We start from the raw sequence: 19,864 nt of genomic DNA on the forward strand, positions 1-19,864 counted from the left end.
GTAAGAGACAGAGACCTTCAGCTGAGTGATGGTAAAATACAGACAAGCTCCCTTTCTTACTGGACAGATATTAGCTGGTGGTCAGAGAGAGAATAGGAAGAGAAGCAGAGAGATGTGCTGAGCTGGGGTTCAGACCTTTTGGAACTCTAGCCACAACTTGGGTTGAGAACAAGAATTTAAAGCTTGCACCTGTTATGCTATATTCCTTTGGAAAAAGAGGTATTAAATTGAGTTTAGATTATATAATACAATGTATAAATTATATGGACTTCTTACAAAACTTCAAAAGTACCACAGAAGAAACAGCTTCTTTGGACCAAAGGTTTATTTTTAATGACACAGCACTGGAAAACATAAGTTACAGATGACTTTTTGATACAGGATATATATATATATCTTACTTTAAAAGGTTCTGTGAAGGTATGCTGCATAAATACATATAGTGAAAATATATTGTGTTTATTTATTCTCAGAGATTAGTTCTTTTTCTTTTTGAAAATGTATCCAGCCAATTAAATAAAAAAGTATAGATTAGCATCATAACAACTCCTCCCTCTAGGTTATCTCATTTTAACTACTGCAGCTGGAAGAGGAGACCGAGCCATGCCTTCTCAAAGGTTAGCGGCTTTGAACATGATGTTATTCATCATCTAAGAACGAAAATTTCACATTACAAACACAGATATTGTACCATGTTTTGGCAATGGAGTAGTTAGTTTTGCTTTGAGCAAAACTGTTTCCTGTAATGCCAGACAATGAAAAAGCAATGCATGTACTGGATGATACTACACAGCCAAAGAGCTACAATGAAGTTGTGAAAATGCATATAGCCATATGCACTTATATATACACATATAAACTCTTGTGTATATATATTATGCATGTCCAAAAATAACACTGAAAAACGTTGCAGTAGTTAACTATCTTTTTAACACATGGAACTTGTAATAGTTTGACCTTATAACTACAGGATAATTAATTAAATCTTCTGCAGTGCAATGGAATACAATACACTTAGTGCAGAGAAGTTAAGGTTTTGGTATTGAGGAAGCTAATTTCAGATTTCTTGGGAAAGGATCAAATACAGGATCACCATAGCTCTGACGAAGCACAAACAAACCTGTCGCCACATACTCATGAACAAATAAGGACATTTCATTTTTATCTGGTTTTTTTTTTTTTTTCATGTACTGTTCCAGAAATTACAGCTTAACTGTTTGCATTCATGCTCATTTGATATGTTTCAAGTAGCTTTGTCTGGCACCAGTCTGTAAACCATTAGCAGCTTAAACAACAAAAAGGTGGGCTCCTGTGTTTCAAAGAGGTTAAAAACCTACTGACTGAGCTTCATACTACATTTGTCTGCCTGGGAGAACTACTCCAGATGGCGTGTGAAATTCTCTGGGAAAAGTCCTTTATAACTATTTGCATCTCTGTACTGAAGCCACTCGGATTCCTTAATGCCAGTCAACCAGCCAGCCTCCTGCAAAGAAAAAGACAGAGTCTCTTAAATTTTACGTCTCCCATTCCTCACTATAATCTTCAGACCTGAAGATGTTTCAGAATAACATAGCTAAAGGATTTGGTGTTTTGGTTAAAAAGCTGCCTCTAATTTTGCACAGACCATTTTCTCTGTTCTACCAGACTACAATTTTGTGAGACCAAGTGACTGCAAGCACACAATACAGCCTTTAGCCCAACTAGGTGGGGGAAGAATAGTTCTGAATCCTAATTTTTTTCCTCTGAGGTATTTTTTCTTTCATTCATGTATCAACAGTCAGAAGAAAAAACAGTTCTTCCAGTCTCACGAGTTACTATCTCTAGAAAATATGTAATTCTTTTTCAAAAAACTCCTGGAAACCTAAATCAGGACTTGATAAGCAAAATATCAACAAATCACCAGCTGTCCAAGCAAACAAAAGAGAGATTTCTTATTGGAAAGTACTGGATTCTCTCAAGTGTGATAAATTCTACCTAGAATAAAATAATTTGGTATTTTAAAAAATGACCAATCTACTCTCATCTCACTAGGAAACTCTGTATCTCTTTCCTTTAAAGAAAAGGAACTGAAGCAAAGCCATGGCAAACAGAACTTCTAATGTTGTCATATTATTATTGTACAGACAGTACATATGCAGATAGAACAGTTTGAACAGATCATCACATACACCATAAAATCATGATAGTGGGGTGGCTGTGTGTGCTGGTGGGGGCTCTCTGCAGCATTAAAGCAGATCCAGCTTCTCTGTGACATTGACTGCGTACATTTAAGTGAGGCATGTGGAATATCTAAGAGATAGAGGAACTGTAGCTCTTTAGCATAGGCAGTATAGACTGTCAAAAGGAATACACAGTTTTACTGGATAATAACTTCAACACAAGTCTAATGGAAAAAGCCACTGGGTAGGACTGGTTTGCTTCAAATGGAGGTTGATGTTGCCAGGTATATTGGAATTATGGCTTTAGACAGGTCATTTCTGAAGGAGAATAAAAAATAACAAAGATAAGCCTTTATAAAAATCAACAAAGTACCTGGCAAAAGACAAAAGTATTGAGCTTTATGGTGATGTTAAACATGAAGGGGAAATATGTAATGTGCAATAAATACATGAAAATAATGGCTTCAGAAACATGAATACATAAAGGTTTATTTTCTCCATCACTGCACACAATTTACTTCAGTTAATGCTAATGGGAATTTCAGTGCACACCAGAAGAAGAATTACTCTTCATGGACTCACCAAGCATTATCATGTATTTAACACCTAAGATTCTAGCAAAAAACAGACTAAAGTTAGAGACCATATTTTACTATCCTTAGAGTAGTGTCCTATTCTGCAAACACTGACAGTGAAATCAGTTGAACTTCCCATGAGGTAAGACAGCAAAATTTGAGTAGGGATAATAGATTTAATTCCAATAAAAAGAGGTATGTATCTGCTGTAGTGTAAACATTTTGCTCTGAAATAAGTAAAAAAACCCACTCACAAAAGCCAAGAATTCGTATCTTCGATTAAAGAAAGCACAGCTGAGGGGACTGATAATTACCTAACTTTGAACAGCATCAACCAGCAAAACAATTTCAAACACAGTTCTCAGGGCTCATATATGCTTAGGGCATAGTATTTAGGCCTATTTTAAGACATATTCTTCTTTCAGAGCAGTGGTCTTGCCTACCTGGTCAGGCAGGATCCACTTCTCAAACCCCAAATCAACTGGAAGACTTCTCACCAACACTACAGGCACTAACAGATGGCCATGGAATGGCTGGTGCTAATAGTGTACAGTACATCCTTCTCTTTTAAAGCAGAAGCCAAAATCAACATACTTCACTATTTAACATATGAAGTACAATTGTTTGAAAATTCACCTGAAATGCAATGTTAGACCAAAATTAAACACCTTAAATTAAATTAAAGTATTGTTCGATTCAGGCTTCCGAGGGGCAAAGTTACCTTTATCAGAGCCATCTAACACAGAGCAGCATCTCTATACCTCTAGGCTATAGGACACCCCAATTTGTGTGCATTCTCAGTGCTCTCTGTGGGTGACTTAGCATCATTTCTACAAATCACACATAAAAACTGAACATTTAGGAAGCATGTAATCAATTCTACTGGAATGCTGACAAGATGATAGAGAACAATGTAACGGAGTTTGCAGGTCATCCTCTGCATGAAACCTTTGTGTACCTGTGTGTCAGTATAAAATACAATGTAGCACAAAAACCCCCTAAAAATAGGTAGATAACATGTATCTGTGATTTCAGATATAGTCAACTGTGCCATTTAGTCTCAAATGAAACTACATACAAAGGCATAAGGAAAATCTTTGTGGTTTCTTACAGTAACATATTTTTTAATACATATTTCCATTAACTATAACCTGTAAGAAAAAGAGTTGAGACAAAGAAAAATGTCAACAAAAGCAAGAACCATGTTTTTACCTGATCAGCTGTAGTCTCAGAAGGAATCACTAGCACAACATCTCCTCGTTTTAAATTAAGCTCATCACTGTTAGCTGCCTCGAAATCATGTAGAACTTCAACCTAAAGAAAAAAACCCACACATATATAGATGTGATCTAAATGAAGACATTTTCTCAACAAAATTACCTGTTAAATCTGGACTGAAAAAAAAATCATCTTTATGCAAATATATGGCTATAGACAAGTACATTCAAATTATCATAGATTCATGGAATGCTAACAAGTTGTAATGGACCTTAAAGGTCATCTAGTCCCAACCTCTCCTGCCATGGCCAGGGACACTTTCCCCTACACCAGGTTGTTCAAGGTCTTATCCAACCTGTCTTTGAAGGCTACCAGGGCTGGGGCATCCACAACTAGCTCCCTGGGCAACCTGTTCAACTGTCTCAACACCCTCCCAGTAAAAATTTCTTCCTAATATCTAATCCAAATTTTCCCTCTTTCAATTTGTACACATTACTCCTTGTCCTACAAGGAACTACAGTTCCGGATGAAGAGTCCCTCTCCAGGTTCCCTGTAGGTCCCCTTCAGATACTGGAAGGTTGCTATGAGTTCTGCATGGAACCTTCCCTTCTCCAGGCTGAACAGCCCCAATTTTCTCAGCCTGTGTTCAAGGTGGCACTGTTCCAGTCCTTTTATCAACCTTGGCCCTCCTCTGGATTTGTTCCAACAATTCCATGTCCTTCTTATGCTGAGGACATCAGAACTGTATGCAGCACTCCAGGTGGAATCTCACAATAACAGAACCACCTCCTTTGATCTGGCATAAATTAGTAAGGCACTGATTCATGTCAATTTTTTATGCATTTCCTTAGAAACAGGGACAACTTAAGGGTAGTTTCCTTCCTGAGACTATCAGAAGAAACTTAAGATCCTTTCCCAAGATTACAAGATCTCAAGGACAGATGATAATGCAACATTCCACAAGTCCTGCCTCTTGGACAAGGCCTGCCACTGTCATTTTTCCCATGTAAGGAACTTCCTTTCATTCTCCATTATCATTACAAGATCTGTGACAGGGGTGGCAGGATTTTACAAATAAAATTGAGAAATATTCTCAGGAACTTTATATTCTCTCATTCTCTTGTTGTGGCCATTTTTGCTTTATTCGTCTTGTGAACATCAATAAACATTTGAGTCAGATATACAGTACCTGTTGCAATAGATGATCAAAGAGGTGAGCAATGGGAACTCTACTTAATGATTGCCTTGGAACTCCCACTTACCAGCAGATGGGTATGCCCATAATATGCCCAAAAATATCTGCCTTTCAACGGGATGAGCATTCAAACATTGGCAAGATCAGCATATCATTGTAAACAGACCATTTTAAGTAAAAGGTTTATCTCCTTAAAAGATAGCTAGTCTAATTTTCTCAATGCAAAGACAGCTGCATGATAACTCTGCAATTATGAAAGAAAGTGGCATTGGGAACCAGATTGAAAGCACATATTCTGCTTCTCCCTCTCTATGTCTGACCCTAGAGACTGGGATGAAAAGCGAAAGATTAACTATGACAGCATGTTTGAGTTGCATGATAGTGTTTACCTTTACCCTATTGTTATCCACAAAGTTTGCAGAAAATATTGAGCAATGAGAATAGACCAAAAAGATGGGCATGCTTAGAGTGCTATGGGACTAATTAATCTGAACTATGCAAATTATAGTAGGAAGCTTGTAAAGTTCATCCATCCTCAAGGAGCTTTTCTGCTGCTCAGTGATTCTAAATGAAAAGTATTTTCAAAGAACCTTGTGAACCAGGAAACCCTGGGGGTTTCGCCAGCCAAGTACAGAACTTTCTTATGCCTCATTACATTTTTCTGTTTGATTACCCTAAAAGTTTATATTATTACTAAAGTTACTGAATGACATTTTGGCTTCATTACCATTAATAGTAGCCATGAGTTTCAATAGAATCAGTACTTCCATTAAACAGATTTTCAGGCCAGAAAAAAAGCCATTTTTAAAATGATCATAGAATCATAGAATGCTTCGGATTTGCAAGAGACCTTAGAGATCAAATATATTGTTAGCATATCAGATATATAATTAGCATATATCAACAATATTCCTGATTAACTATGTAGCAGTGAAGTTTTTTCCATATATTAATTTTCAGCAGTCATTTGATGAGATTCAAGTGTTTTTGCACCTCAAGGAATCTTACAGCTACATAAGGATATGCACAGCAACAAGCGTGCAGCAAATGTATCTTAGACTTTATTTATGAAGCAACAACACAATATTACACTTGTAGTTGCATGTATTTGTGTGTTCACGCGGCTGATAAACTAAGAATCCTTTGTCCCTGACATATCATGATACTACCTGTGCATACAAGACACATCCAGGGATATCTAAAAGAAGAATGGAAAAGCAGACCTTATAGAGAAAACCAGGGGGCATTGCTGAAGTTGCATCTTCTGCTGGAACAGGCTGATCCTGAGAAAGTACAGCCTGGACTTCTTCAGCAGGTTTCTGATCATTTCCAGATTGGGAAGTTTCACTGAGAGAAGTGTCAGTGACCTGAGTGCCCATCTCTGTTGTGGCATCTTTGAACTCATTCATGATGACTTCGTGTTCTCCCTCCCCCTCGTTGTTTGATGCTGGATCTATTACTACTGCAGGGATGCTGCTGACCTTTTCCTGGGGGAAAAAACCCAAAAAACAACCCCCCTGTAAGAAATACAAAACTATTTAGTACTTTATTTCAAGCAGAAAAACACTATTGCTTGTTTATTGCACAGGGCATATATGGGATGAGAATTTCTTTTTTTCTCTACTATGAATTCTTAAGACAGGAAACAATATTTGTGCAAGAATATCAAGGAATAATCCTCTCCCTTTTATCACTGCTCCCCTTAGTCCTCCTAAACCTACTTTACACATTATTGCACTAAACAATAAAAATTCTCTGTAGGTAGCTTGGGCTTCATTTTCAGCATTCCTGGAAATTACTAGACCTTTTTCCTTCACTCTGCTCTTTAGTTTCAGCAGTGAAGCCAATAGTTCCAGTAATCACTGTACTGTTTTTATTTGGAAATTGAAGTCAGCAGGTTAATAGTAATAGAAGGTGATGAAAGTAGGAAATATGACCTATTTCTTTGACTGAAGGGATCTCTCCTGATTTACAACAATGTAACTGGGAACAGAGAAAGCAAAAAATCTAAGCAGCATCTGACCAATCATGAATCCCAGTAAAAAAGCATTTAACAAAACTTTTTGTAGCACCCAACCTGAAAAAAGCATGTTCACAGACCGTCTTCCAAACCATCTTATCCTGGAGCACAGATGAAATAGAATATGCAGTGAAATCAGGTGGTAACTGGTTGCCCAGCTATAGGGTCTGCTCTAGCAGGTGTCTGCCAGCTCCTCAGAGGTTGCAGAGAAAAAGGCAGCAGGCCAGATATGGATGCATGGCTTGACCACCATGACTTACAGGAAACAAAGTAATACTATTGATAGGACATGATGCCAGGATATAAGAAAAATACAATTGTTTCTCTATTTCTCCAGAAAGCCCTGTTATGTTATGTGATAAATGTTATCTCCACAGAGGAGCACAGAGAGAAAACAGTGGGGGATAGCCCAAACAATACGATGTCCATGCTGCTCACAGGGCCAGGAGAGGACCATCAAGTCCCATCTCCACCAGCCTAGGGGAGTACAGAGACACAAAGGCAGGCACAACCCAAAGCAAGGACTTAGAAGAAAGGATACCCTGTGTGAGACCTTCCTAGGGCCATACCAAGAGAACATCAATCTTGCTGTACAGGTTGAACCTGGACTGGTTGAACCTGGGGGCACAGAGCCGCAGTAGCCCTGCCTCTCTTGGGCTGTTTAATCTGTCCTGATTCCCCTAACACACTCTCCCATTCATTGACAAGAGTTACCTGAGACATATCAGTCTCTTTTTCTTCTCCCTGAGGTTTGTCACCTTCAGCAACATCCTCCTGCTCAGTGGTGGCAGCTCCTGTTTCCACAGCTGCACTGTCTTCTGATGCTGCAGTCCTCTCACCAACAGGTACCACCTAAAAACAACAGAAGGGAGGGATCTTTCAGGATACAAGTTAGAGATACTTGCTGGAGAGAACATGGGCCAGCCTCTGCTCTGTGACCTCCCTGTGTGATGCTGACCTATGTCTTGAGTTCACTGGTGTTCCTCTTGATTTATGGAGAAGAGCAGGGCTGGGGACAAGCTTGTTCAGAAAAAACTGATTAAAAGGTGGGAGAGAGACATTTACGAAACCTCACCAGGCAATATCTAGCAGAGTCCTCAGGTGTTATGAGTGGAGTAACTGTTTGTCAAAGCTGTTTTCCTTCCTTTGTCTTCCAGCTGTATTGTGGAGGAAATTTACCACTGATTTCTGCAGAGGAGGAGGAGCATGCAAACTGTCTAGGGGTCCACTGTCCAGGACCCCGCTAATGGAGTCTGTTCTTAGGAAGCGCTTTCAAGCCTTTTCTAGCTAGTCACCTACCTCACCACAGACCTTGCCTGGCTTCAAAAAGCCTGTAATCTTAACTTACACATTCCTTTCTAACAGAGAGACTTACAAATAAGGTCATGTCAGGAGAAGTAAATATATTCTATGTCGGGGTAAGTATTAGAATAAAATTAACCACAAAGATCTATAGTTATGTCAGCACAAAAAGATACATAAAAGCCTATTCAGTCTGGCTGCGACTAAATAATTTCTCATCAGTTTGTGTTAAGAAGTTAATGAATGATTTATTCCAACTCATGAAAAGCACATAGAAAAGTACCTGCCTACTACTAGATCAATGTTTAATCCTTCATGAAGCAGAAACTGTTACTTGCTGTTGTGGGTAACTCAAAAGGTTATTGAATTCCCTATCTACTCCCCAAATTGTTACTGTCTCTTTAAGACCCTGAAGCTGGAAAAACTGGGGCAGCGGGATGTTATGGTGGGCATTGTTACAGTCTGCCCTATCAGGCAGGTTGTCTCCCTCTTGCTGTGTGGTTTTTGCTTTGTTAGCTGCTTGGTCTTTGCTTAAGCAGAGGCTTCTCCCTTTTTGGGTTCTCTTTTTGTATTTTTGTCTTCTTCCTTGTCTTGGAGAGACTGAAGTTGGAGGCTTTAAGCTGCCTTGGGATGAATTCCACAGGTGCTCATCTGCTGTCAAAGTATTGCTCCGACACCAGCGGAGCAGCCCTGGCTCTGGCCCAGGCTGCTGTCAGCCGTGAGACGCCCTGGCCCAGTTGCTTTGCCTGGCCCTGCCTGCCCTGCTGTCTCCTGCTGTGAGAAGGGCACTGACGCCAGAGCGGCTGTCAGGTCTTCATCTACCACTGGAATTGCTCCATGAGCTCCTGCCTTCCTGGGAGGGATCGGACCCCATCTTGTCCCTTTGTCTTTCCCATGTAGTCGCCCCTGTTGGGCGCTATCTCAGGAAAGGGTGTTTCCTGGCATTTTGGATCACTCTTTGTTCTCATGGGTTCATAAGATTTAGTTATTTTGTATCTAGCAGTTATTTATTGTTAGTTTTTGCCTATTGCTGTTTCATTTATTAATAAACTGTTATTTTTCACTCGTATCTACTCATATTCGTTCCTTAGTGGTGGAAAGGGATTGGTTGAACCTATAAAGGGAGGTAACTCATTCCAGAGTGTTCTCCTTTTTAACTGTCTTAAACCAAGACACTTGTAATTCATGCATTCCCCTAACACTTGCATTGCTATATACTGCTTACGGTAGCATATTGGGGATATACTTAAAATGGATTGATCTTAAGGTTTGGACTGCTGAAGGTAAATGACAAAAGTCATTGTTTTAATCTAATTAACTTCAAGACAGAAGTTTTACCTTACAGCAGATGGCTCAAGGATAAAGAAAAACACTGAAGGAAAACTCTTTTCGAAGTACCAATGTCAATGTTAGCAGTAATCTCTCTGATCTCCAGTGAACAGTCTGATGCTATTTATTTCCTCAGTTTGATCATTACCCTGTGGATGAAGCTAACTTCCCTACCTGAACTCAGCAACTGTTCAAGGGCACTGTTCAGGCATTGTTTTTTAGCAACATTAAATATTCACCACTACTCCTATTTGCTGCTATAAATTGATGTGAAAAAGAAATCCTCCTGGAATCCATGAAGACATAAGATATTGTATGGATTTATAGAAATCACTGGGAAACTTTAATTTTAATTGAAACTGCTGCTCCTGAAGCATGCTCTACTGTAAGAGGAAATAACATCAACAGAGAAGCTCAGATGTTGACATTTTCTCCTATAAGGCATGCAAGTCTGCCACTCATATAGTATTACCAATTTTAGCAGTCTTGATCCAAGAAGATACAAAAATAAATGATGAATGTTAAAGTCCTGGAAGAGGCTAGTAAGAAAGTGTAGGAATAAAGTGCACATCAGATTGATTTGACACCATGCATTTCCAAGAGCATGCTGCAGAAATTGGTCTTGCTGTCTATTCTGATTAAGATAAACAACTTCTTTTCTACTTATTGGATTTCTATGGACCATTTTGTTTTACTAAGGAGGAGAATACTAATTTACATGCATTGGCTCACAAATGCCCCACAGTGAAAGAGTGACACTGTGCAGTCATGAGTCACTAAATGTATACCACAGTTCACAATCACAATCATTTTTCTTGTGTCTTAGAGTACAAAACCATTAAAAGCTAGATGATTAGAAAAAGCTTTTATAAAAAGGCATATGAGGTAGCACAGAATGAACCTCACTATCAGCCTCAAATATTTGATTAGTACAGAAAAAAAAAGGGCAGGAGGTTGAATTCATAACCAGCTGTGTTGAACCACATCCTTGCAGATTCAGCTACTTGCATTACCTTACTTCATTCTGAAAACCAATCCTACAAATCTCTTTTATATAGGTAATTAATAACATTAGGCAGTCTAATAGTACTCCAAATTAGCTATCTCTAGCTGTCCAAATTTCAAATTATTGAAATTTGGACAGCTGTCCCATTACACCAAGCACACAGGGGCAAAAAAAAGGATCATCCAGTATAATGAGGGGTGCGATAGAACCACTCAACTGTTTTAATTGCACAGATGTGAAATTTTCTTTAGCCAGGATGCAGCTTATCCACACAGCTGTACTCTCATAACATTACTGTCAGGTCAACACAATGCCACAGATTCAGCAGCAGCAATAATGAGTCCAGGAAGAGAAGGGATACCAAGCCTGTTGCTAGGGCCTGTCAGAGGAGCTCCCTCAGATACACTCATCTTCCAGAGGTGAAGTTCTTGCCCCATGGCTGGATTTAGAACAGGAATGGGTAATTTTTATGACAGCTGGTTATAATCACAGCTAAGCTATCTAATGTCAAGAGAGACCAATCATCAAGCTTTAGGGAATGCATCAGTTGCAAAGTCTTGGAAAATTCTGAAGTAGTACTGAATAATTTGTTAAGCAAATTACAGAGTATCAAAGGGACCATGCTCCATTAACAGTCAAATACTGGCTTAGCAAATAACTTAATCTCTTATGGCAGCTCTTCTGCATACAGTAATACTGTTTTAAACAGCTGTTTTAAACAGAAGACCTGCAAAATCACTCTCAGAGAGTGAACAAATAGTATTAGAATAAACTATGAGGCATTTCTTGCATATTTCTTCTTGAACCAGACTTGTTGGGAGTGACAAGGCAATGCTTGAGGAACAACACAACACTCTCTTGCACTGAGTCCACACCAAGCTGGGCTTGATCTACTACTCCCACTCTGCACTTTCTTCCAATGCAATTCCACTGGCTTCCATGTGGATGTGGCAGTGCTGGTGAGGAATACAGCACCAGTGAGTCCCAAATTCACTTCCAAGTGACACTGGTATGCCCTACAGACACAGATATATCCTTGGCTCTAGCAGACCTAATGCAGTTTTGCAGCAGAACAATGAACCTAAGCCTGGACAGCTGAACTTTGCACGTTCTGAAACCAGTTCATTACCTTTTTGTATATACCATGGCACCAAAATGAGTAACAACAAAAAAACCAGATTGCTAGCACCTTGAGATACAAATCCTGAGTGATTAATAACTAGGAGTTATTTCCAGTCTCTATTTCTATTCCTGAGTTTAATATGCAGCCAATCCTCTTGTGCTGCTGTCTGTGCACGTTTGAACACAGTGCAGTTTCACTTCAGTATACAAGGATTCAGAGTAAGTACTTTTATCACTCCTAAAGTAATATAAGCAATATGCAATCATTCAAGTCCACATATGCACAGCCTAAAGTATGTCACTGAGCTTTTAATTTGCTTTGTAATTTGATTTTAACTGTATCTAATAATGCCAGATTATGCTTTAGCGAACTAACTCATGATTATTTCCAAGTATCTGTTTTAGCTCAGGGCATATTGTGCTAGGAAAAATAAATTATTAATCACAGGGATTTTTTAATAAAGAAATTTACAAAAAGGCTAGGTAAACAAATATACAGAAATTTGTAGAAGCTACTGGGAATCTATGCAGCGTATTTCCAAATGTCAATAGAAACAGCATTATACCTCCTTTAGCCATGAAGTTGCTTTGTTTGCTGCCCTGAAATATTTATCACTCTATACTGCTGCAACAGGCAGCTTCTAAGATAAATCCCGCATTGAATGAGAGGTGATATGTTAGAATATATGCCATGGGTGCAGATATACCTGTGCAGTGTTAGACTTAGATATCACAGCTAGGTCGCAGTTGCATGGTATTGGCCTGCTTATTGATGACGTGAAAATGACAAATTTTTTACCATGGTTGAAAATATTAAAGCACAACCATACTCGAGTCTATTCATATATACCTCACTTTCCTTCTCGGCAGCTCCAGTTGTCTCCTTATCTCCTGCCTCAACATTCTCCTGTATAAAAAGGAAATATAGTCATCACCTTACACATGCTGAAGCAATGGGTACAGAGAAATTGGTATTAATCAAGCTAATGGGAGCATGTCATGTATGGGATGCAATGATATGAATGGATAAATGAGCTAGCATATACTATTGACCAGAAAGATACTGCCGCATGCAATCGAAGTAGAAGCACTTATGTGCTAAAACAAACCCTCTGCGTATGTTATCATCATCCCACTGGAACTGTTAAGGACAATTTTTCTTTTACTACTAGTATTCACATAACAGGACCAGCTTTGAAGAACTGTTTAGTAAGGAACCTTGCAGTCTCCACCAAGCTCAAATTTCTGCCACTGGTGACTCAAACTGCTTCCATTATCACCTGCTGCTGCTTCTGTAATTCACCAGGGCCTTCGTGTAAACTTCATAAAATACTACTTCCACTCATGTTGGACTGCAGCTCACTTAAAGGGGCTGTTCAAAAGATGTGGGTCACAAAGTTTGGATTTTTTTTTTCTCTTTTTTTAGAATCACACACATTCAGTGGTACATGCAGCAGGTGCCTGACATTAAAAAAATTAGACATCAGTGGTTTTCAAAATCTGACACCCATTTAGGTGTTCAAATGATTGAATACACTGACCAGTAACAAGCTCGTCCCAAATAGTACTTGCTACCAACAATAGGTCCTTTTCTACAAAAGGTCAACAGTCAAAACCACTAAAATTCAGGTGGAATAGTTGGAAGTGCTTTTTTAGCTGTTCAGGTTTGACTCTCTGCAGACATGGCTATTTCTAAAGATATTCTGCTAAGTAAAACCAAGTCAGAGCCCTGTTATGGAAATCAATTTTGGTAATAAATTTTGACAGAGCTAGGTCAGATTTTTCTACAGGGCTGTAAAGGTGAAGAGAAGTTATGCAAGCATACTTGGGGGCATGGTATATTGGAGTGTCTGCTTTGGCAGTCAGAAGCCAGGAAACCTCACATACTCAGGCTTCAGCTACCTGCCTTCACACACAACTGTCATGCCAAAATTCCTTAAAGTTTCAGCTGAAATGGTTGCATATTTCTTTTTTAATAAAAGAATGGTGAGTTACAAGCAAACTTCATATCACTCTTTTTTTTCCTACTCTAACCTAGCATTGCTTGCAGTCAGTCATAAGCCCCAAACATACCCAGATGCCAGGAGAGGGCAGCTGCTGACAGTCGTGTTGCCAAAGAAACCTCTTACAGCCTTATCCCTGTTAAAATTGCAGTGTTATACAACCTTTTAAAAAAATTATAATTTCCTTTTTTTCTTAACTTGCCAAGCCTCTGCTATGAGGTCTTCAATTTTATAGTAAGTTTGAGGAGGCTGTAGAGGGTCTTAAATAGAAAAAAAACAAGTATCAGCAGCAAAATATAAATATTTCACACTCTAGTAATGTATGTATACACAGAGCCACCCAGAGAAATATTTTTTTCTAGAGCAGAGAAAACTGTTGCCCATAAAAGTATTATGTCCAACTGCAAGTCAGTATATAGATTACTTCCCTAATTGTACTACTAAAAAGTGCTGAATTTCTGCCAGCAGCTGTATTTACAATTTGCCTTCAGAAATTAGTATAATCTTGCACTTCAAAGTCAGGAATGTGTTGGCCTTTTAAATTTTCTTAGTAATTCCCTAGCAATATTCTCTGGTAAGAATCCCATCAGCCCAGCTTTGGGTATCTTTGCAGAAACATTTAATATACACACATGCATTTTTTAATATAAGAACTGTTTTCTTATTAACTAAAAGCACAATTTTGGTTGGAAAGGTGAAAGTAAGGCGACCTTCTTTTATTTCCCAAAGCAAGAGCTTTCCTGAAGCTAATTTGACTATTGTGTACTAGTCACTTTAGTAGCATTTTGCTTTTCTGATTAGCTGGAAGTTGGGATTTTGTGGATAATGGAGTTTGAGAAGAGAGGCGTGATAAACTGTATTGCTTTTAGAGCATGAAGCCCTAGAAAAAAGGATGACTGGAATAACATTAGGAAACTAACACCTGGTTCCAGAGAGAAAAATCTGCTTCTGGAGACTTCAACAGAAAGACACTATTCTACATCAGTTTTCTCCCGTGAAAGAGAGCCATATATTTTTAATGGCCTTATGCTCCTATTTTTCACCAGCGCTTAGCTTCATGCTCAGAATCTGGGCACAGCTGACTGCTCTTCTGTATCTAATCATTGTATTGATCTCCCAAACTACACATTCCACCATTTGGGCACTATGAATAGTACCTAAAGTGGGACTGAACCCTAATTAGATACGCTTGGTTGCAGGCTGTTCCCTGGCCTCTGCTGTACTCACTCTGTCTGCAAAGAGCTTATCAGAAGGTAGCTTCACGTATGCTTATATACTACTCTGAAAGCCACAGCATTTAGCTGAGCATCTGACTGCTTTAATGGGAGAACATCAGAGTCCAGCCAGGCATCAGACCCAAAGCACTGAGAAGCTTTTTCCAAACTAATAAGTGCCGTGGAAGTAGAAAAGCTATCTCAAGCATTATGTCTTACATGCAGGAAAAGAAGAAAGGGAAATAGCAACATTTCATAAGCATTCGCTTTATTATGATGTCCTCGTGACATCTTTGCTTGAATGTGAAAAATTGATGTGGTGAGAGGGGCAGTATTATTTGAAAAAGAAAGAAGCCAGTGGCTAAGGCATTATATGCTTCAGACTATCCTTTGGATTGATAGCTGCCTTTGGGGATGTTTTAGAAACAGAAAAACAACTCTTTCTGTGTGGAGAATTCCATGCATAAACCTGTTTACCTTGGTTAACTTTTCTTCTGTTGGTATACATGGTCATCCTGTCCCTTTAATTACCATTTTATACCCTACCCAAAAAGGATCAACTGTTGAGAGCTACTAATAAAAACTTTATTTGTTCTATGGCACTGGAGATCTGAAGGACCAAGATAAAGATATGTAGAGATCCTAGGCAACAATTCTGATGAGCTCTTCTAATGAGGGTTTGCCACTCTGGATCAGGCAGACTATGAAACAGTAAGTAACTGAATCCAAAATGCCCAGACGGGCAAGTAGTACCCTATCCCCTGGACCATTCTATCCATAATTTAAATGAACACCCTACCAGAAAATTTACTGTGAAGTTCCTATAATGCCATAAATCTATACCATAAATTTTCTGGGTTAACAGGATGTGACCAGAAACTTATCACAGAAAAACTCAACAGAGGACTGGCTGTCACTCAAAACTGGAAGCAATTAAACTCAATAAAAGATTAATATTTTACAATTAATATTTTACAATTCTACTTTTAAATTAAACTGTCACTCATAAAACAAATGAATATAGAAGTGCTGCTGGGAAATTACATGTTTTCATCTTTTGCAATTCCATGTATTTTTCCATAGCTTTGAACATATTTGTCATTAATCCTAATCTTCAAAACTCTTCTATGCAAGTCTTGGAAAATCCCCTCTGAAATAAAAACCTTTCAGAAACAAATGCAGTCACTCCATTTCAGGCATTTTTAAAACCAACACTTCGGGTTTTTTCCCAAATTAGTAAGGACAACATGATTTTGAATTAGCAACAAAACACCAAGAACAAACCTAATCAAAACTGTTTAACTTCTATTTAATGCCTATGCTCCTCCTCTTGGATTGCTCTTAAATCATCTGTCTCTTGCATTGTTTATCTCTGCCTCTCTTCCAATAGCTCTGCACTCCTGTGACTCAGCCAGAGCAGCTGACAACAGACCACGGACCCAGAACTCCTCAGGAGTAAAATGGATCAATTGAGAAGGTCATGCCAGCCAGCAAGCAAATGCATGGTACTGCAGACAGAGACTGTTTAATTAGTGCTTGAGATGTGCAATAGGCTTCAGAGTATAGCTTTGTCTTAGTGCAGGACAAAAATATTTCCTTTTGGAAAAATGGGGATTGTCACCGACATGTTTTAGGAAAAATCCTTTCCTTAGGATTTTTCCCTCCTGAGAAGCTGAGAGGCCTCAGGAACAAACTGTAAACAATTCTTATCTGCTGCTGTGGAATGCACCAGGGGGAATCTGTGATTGGTCTCATCTGGTTGTTTGGAATTAACGGCCAACCACAGTTCACCTGTCCAGACCGTCTCGGTCCGAGACAAGCCTTTGTTATTCATTCCTTTCCTATTCTTAGCTTAGCCTTCTGATGAAATCTTTTCTCTCTGTTCTTTTAGTATAGTTTTAATATATTTTCTATCATAAAATAATAAACCTAGCTTGCTGATACATGAAGTCAACTTTCTCGTCTCTTCCCTCATCCTGGGACCCTTGTGGACATTACTACAGGGGATGTCTTTTACTTTTTTTTTTTTCCAAAATAAAACCACTTTTCTGGCTTAATTAATATCTGTTCTTCCACATTATTCCCTGCCATGCACTCATGGGAAGAGAAGAGCTCCAGATCAATGACTAATTTTCCATTTCTTCTCTGGGTGGTGGGAGGGAAGGTGGAGACCTTCCCTCCCACTTTCTTTTTCCAAACCATCACATTTACATGAGGCATTTTTATCAACAGTCTGACAAAACAATGTGCCTCAGATAGGTAATTTCATTTTTTGCCTTCCTATAGAGTTGACAATATGAACTGAAAACACACAGAAGGGGAGAGCCTGGTCTAGACAGACCATGAAGCTTTCTTCATCTGGCTATGTTAGTAGAAGAGGATGATCCTGAAATAATTTCCTCCAGTGTGAACCATGGAACCAAGCAAACGTGAATTAAAATATGAAACAAATACTCAAAATTCACGCAAGTGTAATCAGAACTAAACCTGAATGTACTTCTGGGGAAGACACTGTGACCGCTTCCTTCCATAGGTCCAATGCTGCTACGTACCCCCAGAGAATGGGTAAGGCTGGACAGAGCCAGGAATTATCTGCCCTTTCCCCCAAAGTCCAGCAGAACAGCCCATCTAGTCCTGCCCAACTTTCCTCACAAAATAAATTCTTTTTCCTCTGTTAGGAAGAGCTTGGTAGCTTGATATCTGATAATTAGATATCTATCCATGCTCTTTGCTGCCACACTTATAGGTGCATCTACAGACACTTGCACTTTCTTCAGCTAATTTGCATCTACATTAGCTTAATATTGATATCCATAGGGGAGTTATCAAGGGCTTACTGAAAACCACCTAATTTTATGGTCATTTGGATATCATCAACCCTGCTTAGCAGCAGAAGACACACAGGGTCTTCCCCAAGTCCAAGCGCAGCTCAGCAAGCTCAAACCTTCTTTTCTAAGAACACTTTTAAAACCAAACTATGCTTGATAGACAAAGAGCATAGTTATATATCTTCCACCAGCTTCTGTGGCAGAGGAACTGACACACAAAACAACCACTTTTTTCCATCCAGTTTTTCAGTAGTAATCTTCATATTCTACCAGCAACTCATTAGAGCCTCTGAACATGTTGCTGTCTTCAGGAAAGCATGAAAGATGTCAGACTACAAAAACAGATGCAGTTTTCCTCCAGGGTTTCTTAGCATGTGAGTATCATTCACCACAAAGACCTTCTGACACTGGTGTGCTGGATAAAAAGAATATCCACTGAGATACCTCTTTAAAAAGGGATGCTAGTTGGCAGGAAAACTCCATGCCTACTGTCTCAGAACACCTCTTAATTTTCAGTGATATTGGATGCCTTGCTTTGTTCCTCATGCAGAGCTGTAACTTCTTCTTCATCTCCTGAATTCTGACATGTAAAAAGTCTCCCAACTGGTGTTCAGTGTCCTCTCTTTGGCTCACAACTGGCTTCTAAAACTGTGAGCCTTGTAGACCGACTACAATAGCTTTTTAATGGAATTTTCCTGTTCTTGTAAGGACCATACAAGATATACATTATCCTAGTGCTTGAAATGAAATGAGAAAATTGCTAATAATGCAATTTAAAAATGGCATCAATTCTTTCCCATTCTGAAGTTCATCTGACATCAAACAACTTGTGAAACCACAACCACTCAGCCAAATTTGAGTCTAAGATGCCCAGGGTAAGAGGAATGACATTTTAGGGCTGGAAGGGACACATGCTGGAGAGGCATGCTGTGCCACATGGAGGATGACAGTGGAAAGGATGGCTGAAATGCAGCAAGCACATCACCGTAACAAAAAGTGGCTCCAATGAGGCCTGAGAGATGGCATGGAGGACAGATCACTTACCACAGCCCGCTCTGCTGGCTCAGCAGGGATGGCCTCCTTTTCTACAACAGCAGCAGCAGCAGGGGTTTCCTCAGCCTTAGATTCCCCAGGTGGAGTTTCTTCAGCCTCAGTCTTCTGTTATTGATATTTAAGTAGATAGTGGAAAAATTGTTGAGGAGCATATGATGTTGGGGAGGAAGAGGGAGAAAGGGGACTATGCCTGGCACAGAGCTGCTTCAAGCTCGGCCATGCCAGGCTTTGTCCTCATAAAAGACAGCATGTAAAGGGCATTTTCATCATCAGTGTTCCCTATGTAAAATGAGCCAGTCCTACATGCTTCCCTCACGAGGAAAGCTTCCTGAGTTATAGTGAGAGGTAATGGAAGTGGGGGGAAAGCAGTTTGCTCAAAAATGCTCCAAAAACTGCTGGCAAGGCCAGAAATTGAAACTGGCACCCATGTGTACCAACCCTAGTCTTCAAACATGAGTTTTAAAAATTACCTCCTCCTCCCTGGTTCTGTCTGTTCTCAGACAATATACCCTCCTCCAGTGAGGGTAAGAAGCAATGAACAGAGAGTGAGATTCAAACAGTTTTTATATGCACAAACAATGACTGATTGAATACTAGCAATGAATTCTAGCAATCACCTCTGTTTTCTTATTAAAATGCATTCTCTCTTGAGCTCTTAATCACCTACGAGGCACTCATTTGTCAACCTACTATTGGGATTTCCACCCTTTTAAATTCTGGCCTCAGGTTGTTTTCCAACAAGAGAACCTATAAAATATCACCAGCCTTGCAACATGTTCAGTCTTGTGGCAAAACAGCTCACAGCAGAAGAGTGATCTCCAATAGAGACATTCCTCTGCA

The 19,864-nt window shown here is 39.3% G+C and overlaps 1 protein-coding gene across 1 annotated transcript in view; it reads right to left on the bottom strand.

Moving 5' to 3' along the window:
• Positions 1–307: 307 nt before the first annotated feature.
• AMPH (amphiphysin) overlaps positions 308–19,864 on the bottom strand; it is a 131,058-nt gene continuing 111,501 nt past the window's right edge. Inside the window, exons 18-23 of the mRNA XM_059849584.1 lie at positions 19,016–19,129; positions 12,777–12,833; positions 7,882–8,019; positions 6,371–6,634; positions 3,947–4,048; positions 308–1,483 (exon numbers count right to left, since the gene is read on the bottom strand). Coding sequence (XP_059705567.1) covers positions 1,376–1,483; positions 3,947–4,048; positions 6,371–6,634; positions 7,882–8,019; positions 12,777–12,833; positions 19,016–19,129 — 783 coding nt within the window. The 3' untranslated portion in view covers positions 308–1,375. The remainder of the gene's footprint in view (positions 1,484–3,946; positions 4,049–6,370; positions 6,635–7,881; positions 8,020–12,776; positions 12,834–19,015; positions 19,130–19,864) is intronic.

The sequence above is a fragment of the Haemorhous mexicanus genome, chromosome 1, assembly GCF_027477595.1.
Source record: "Haemorhous mexicanus isolate bHaeMex1 chromosome 1, bHaeMex1.pri, whole genome shotgun sequence".
NCBI lineage: Eukaryota > Metazoa > Chordata > Aves > Passeriformes > Fringillidae > Haemorhous > Haemorhous mexicanus.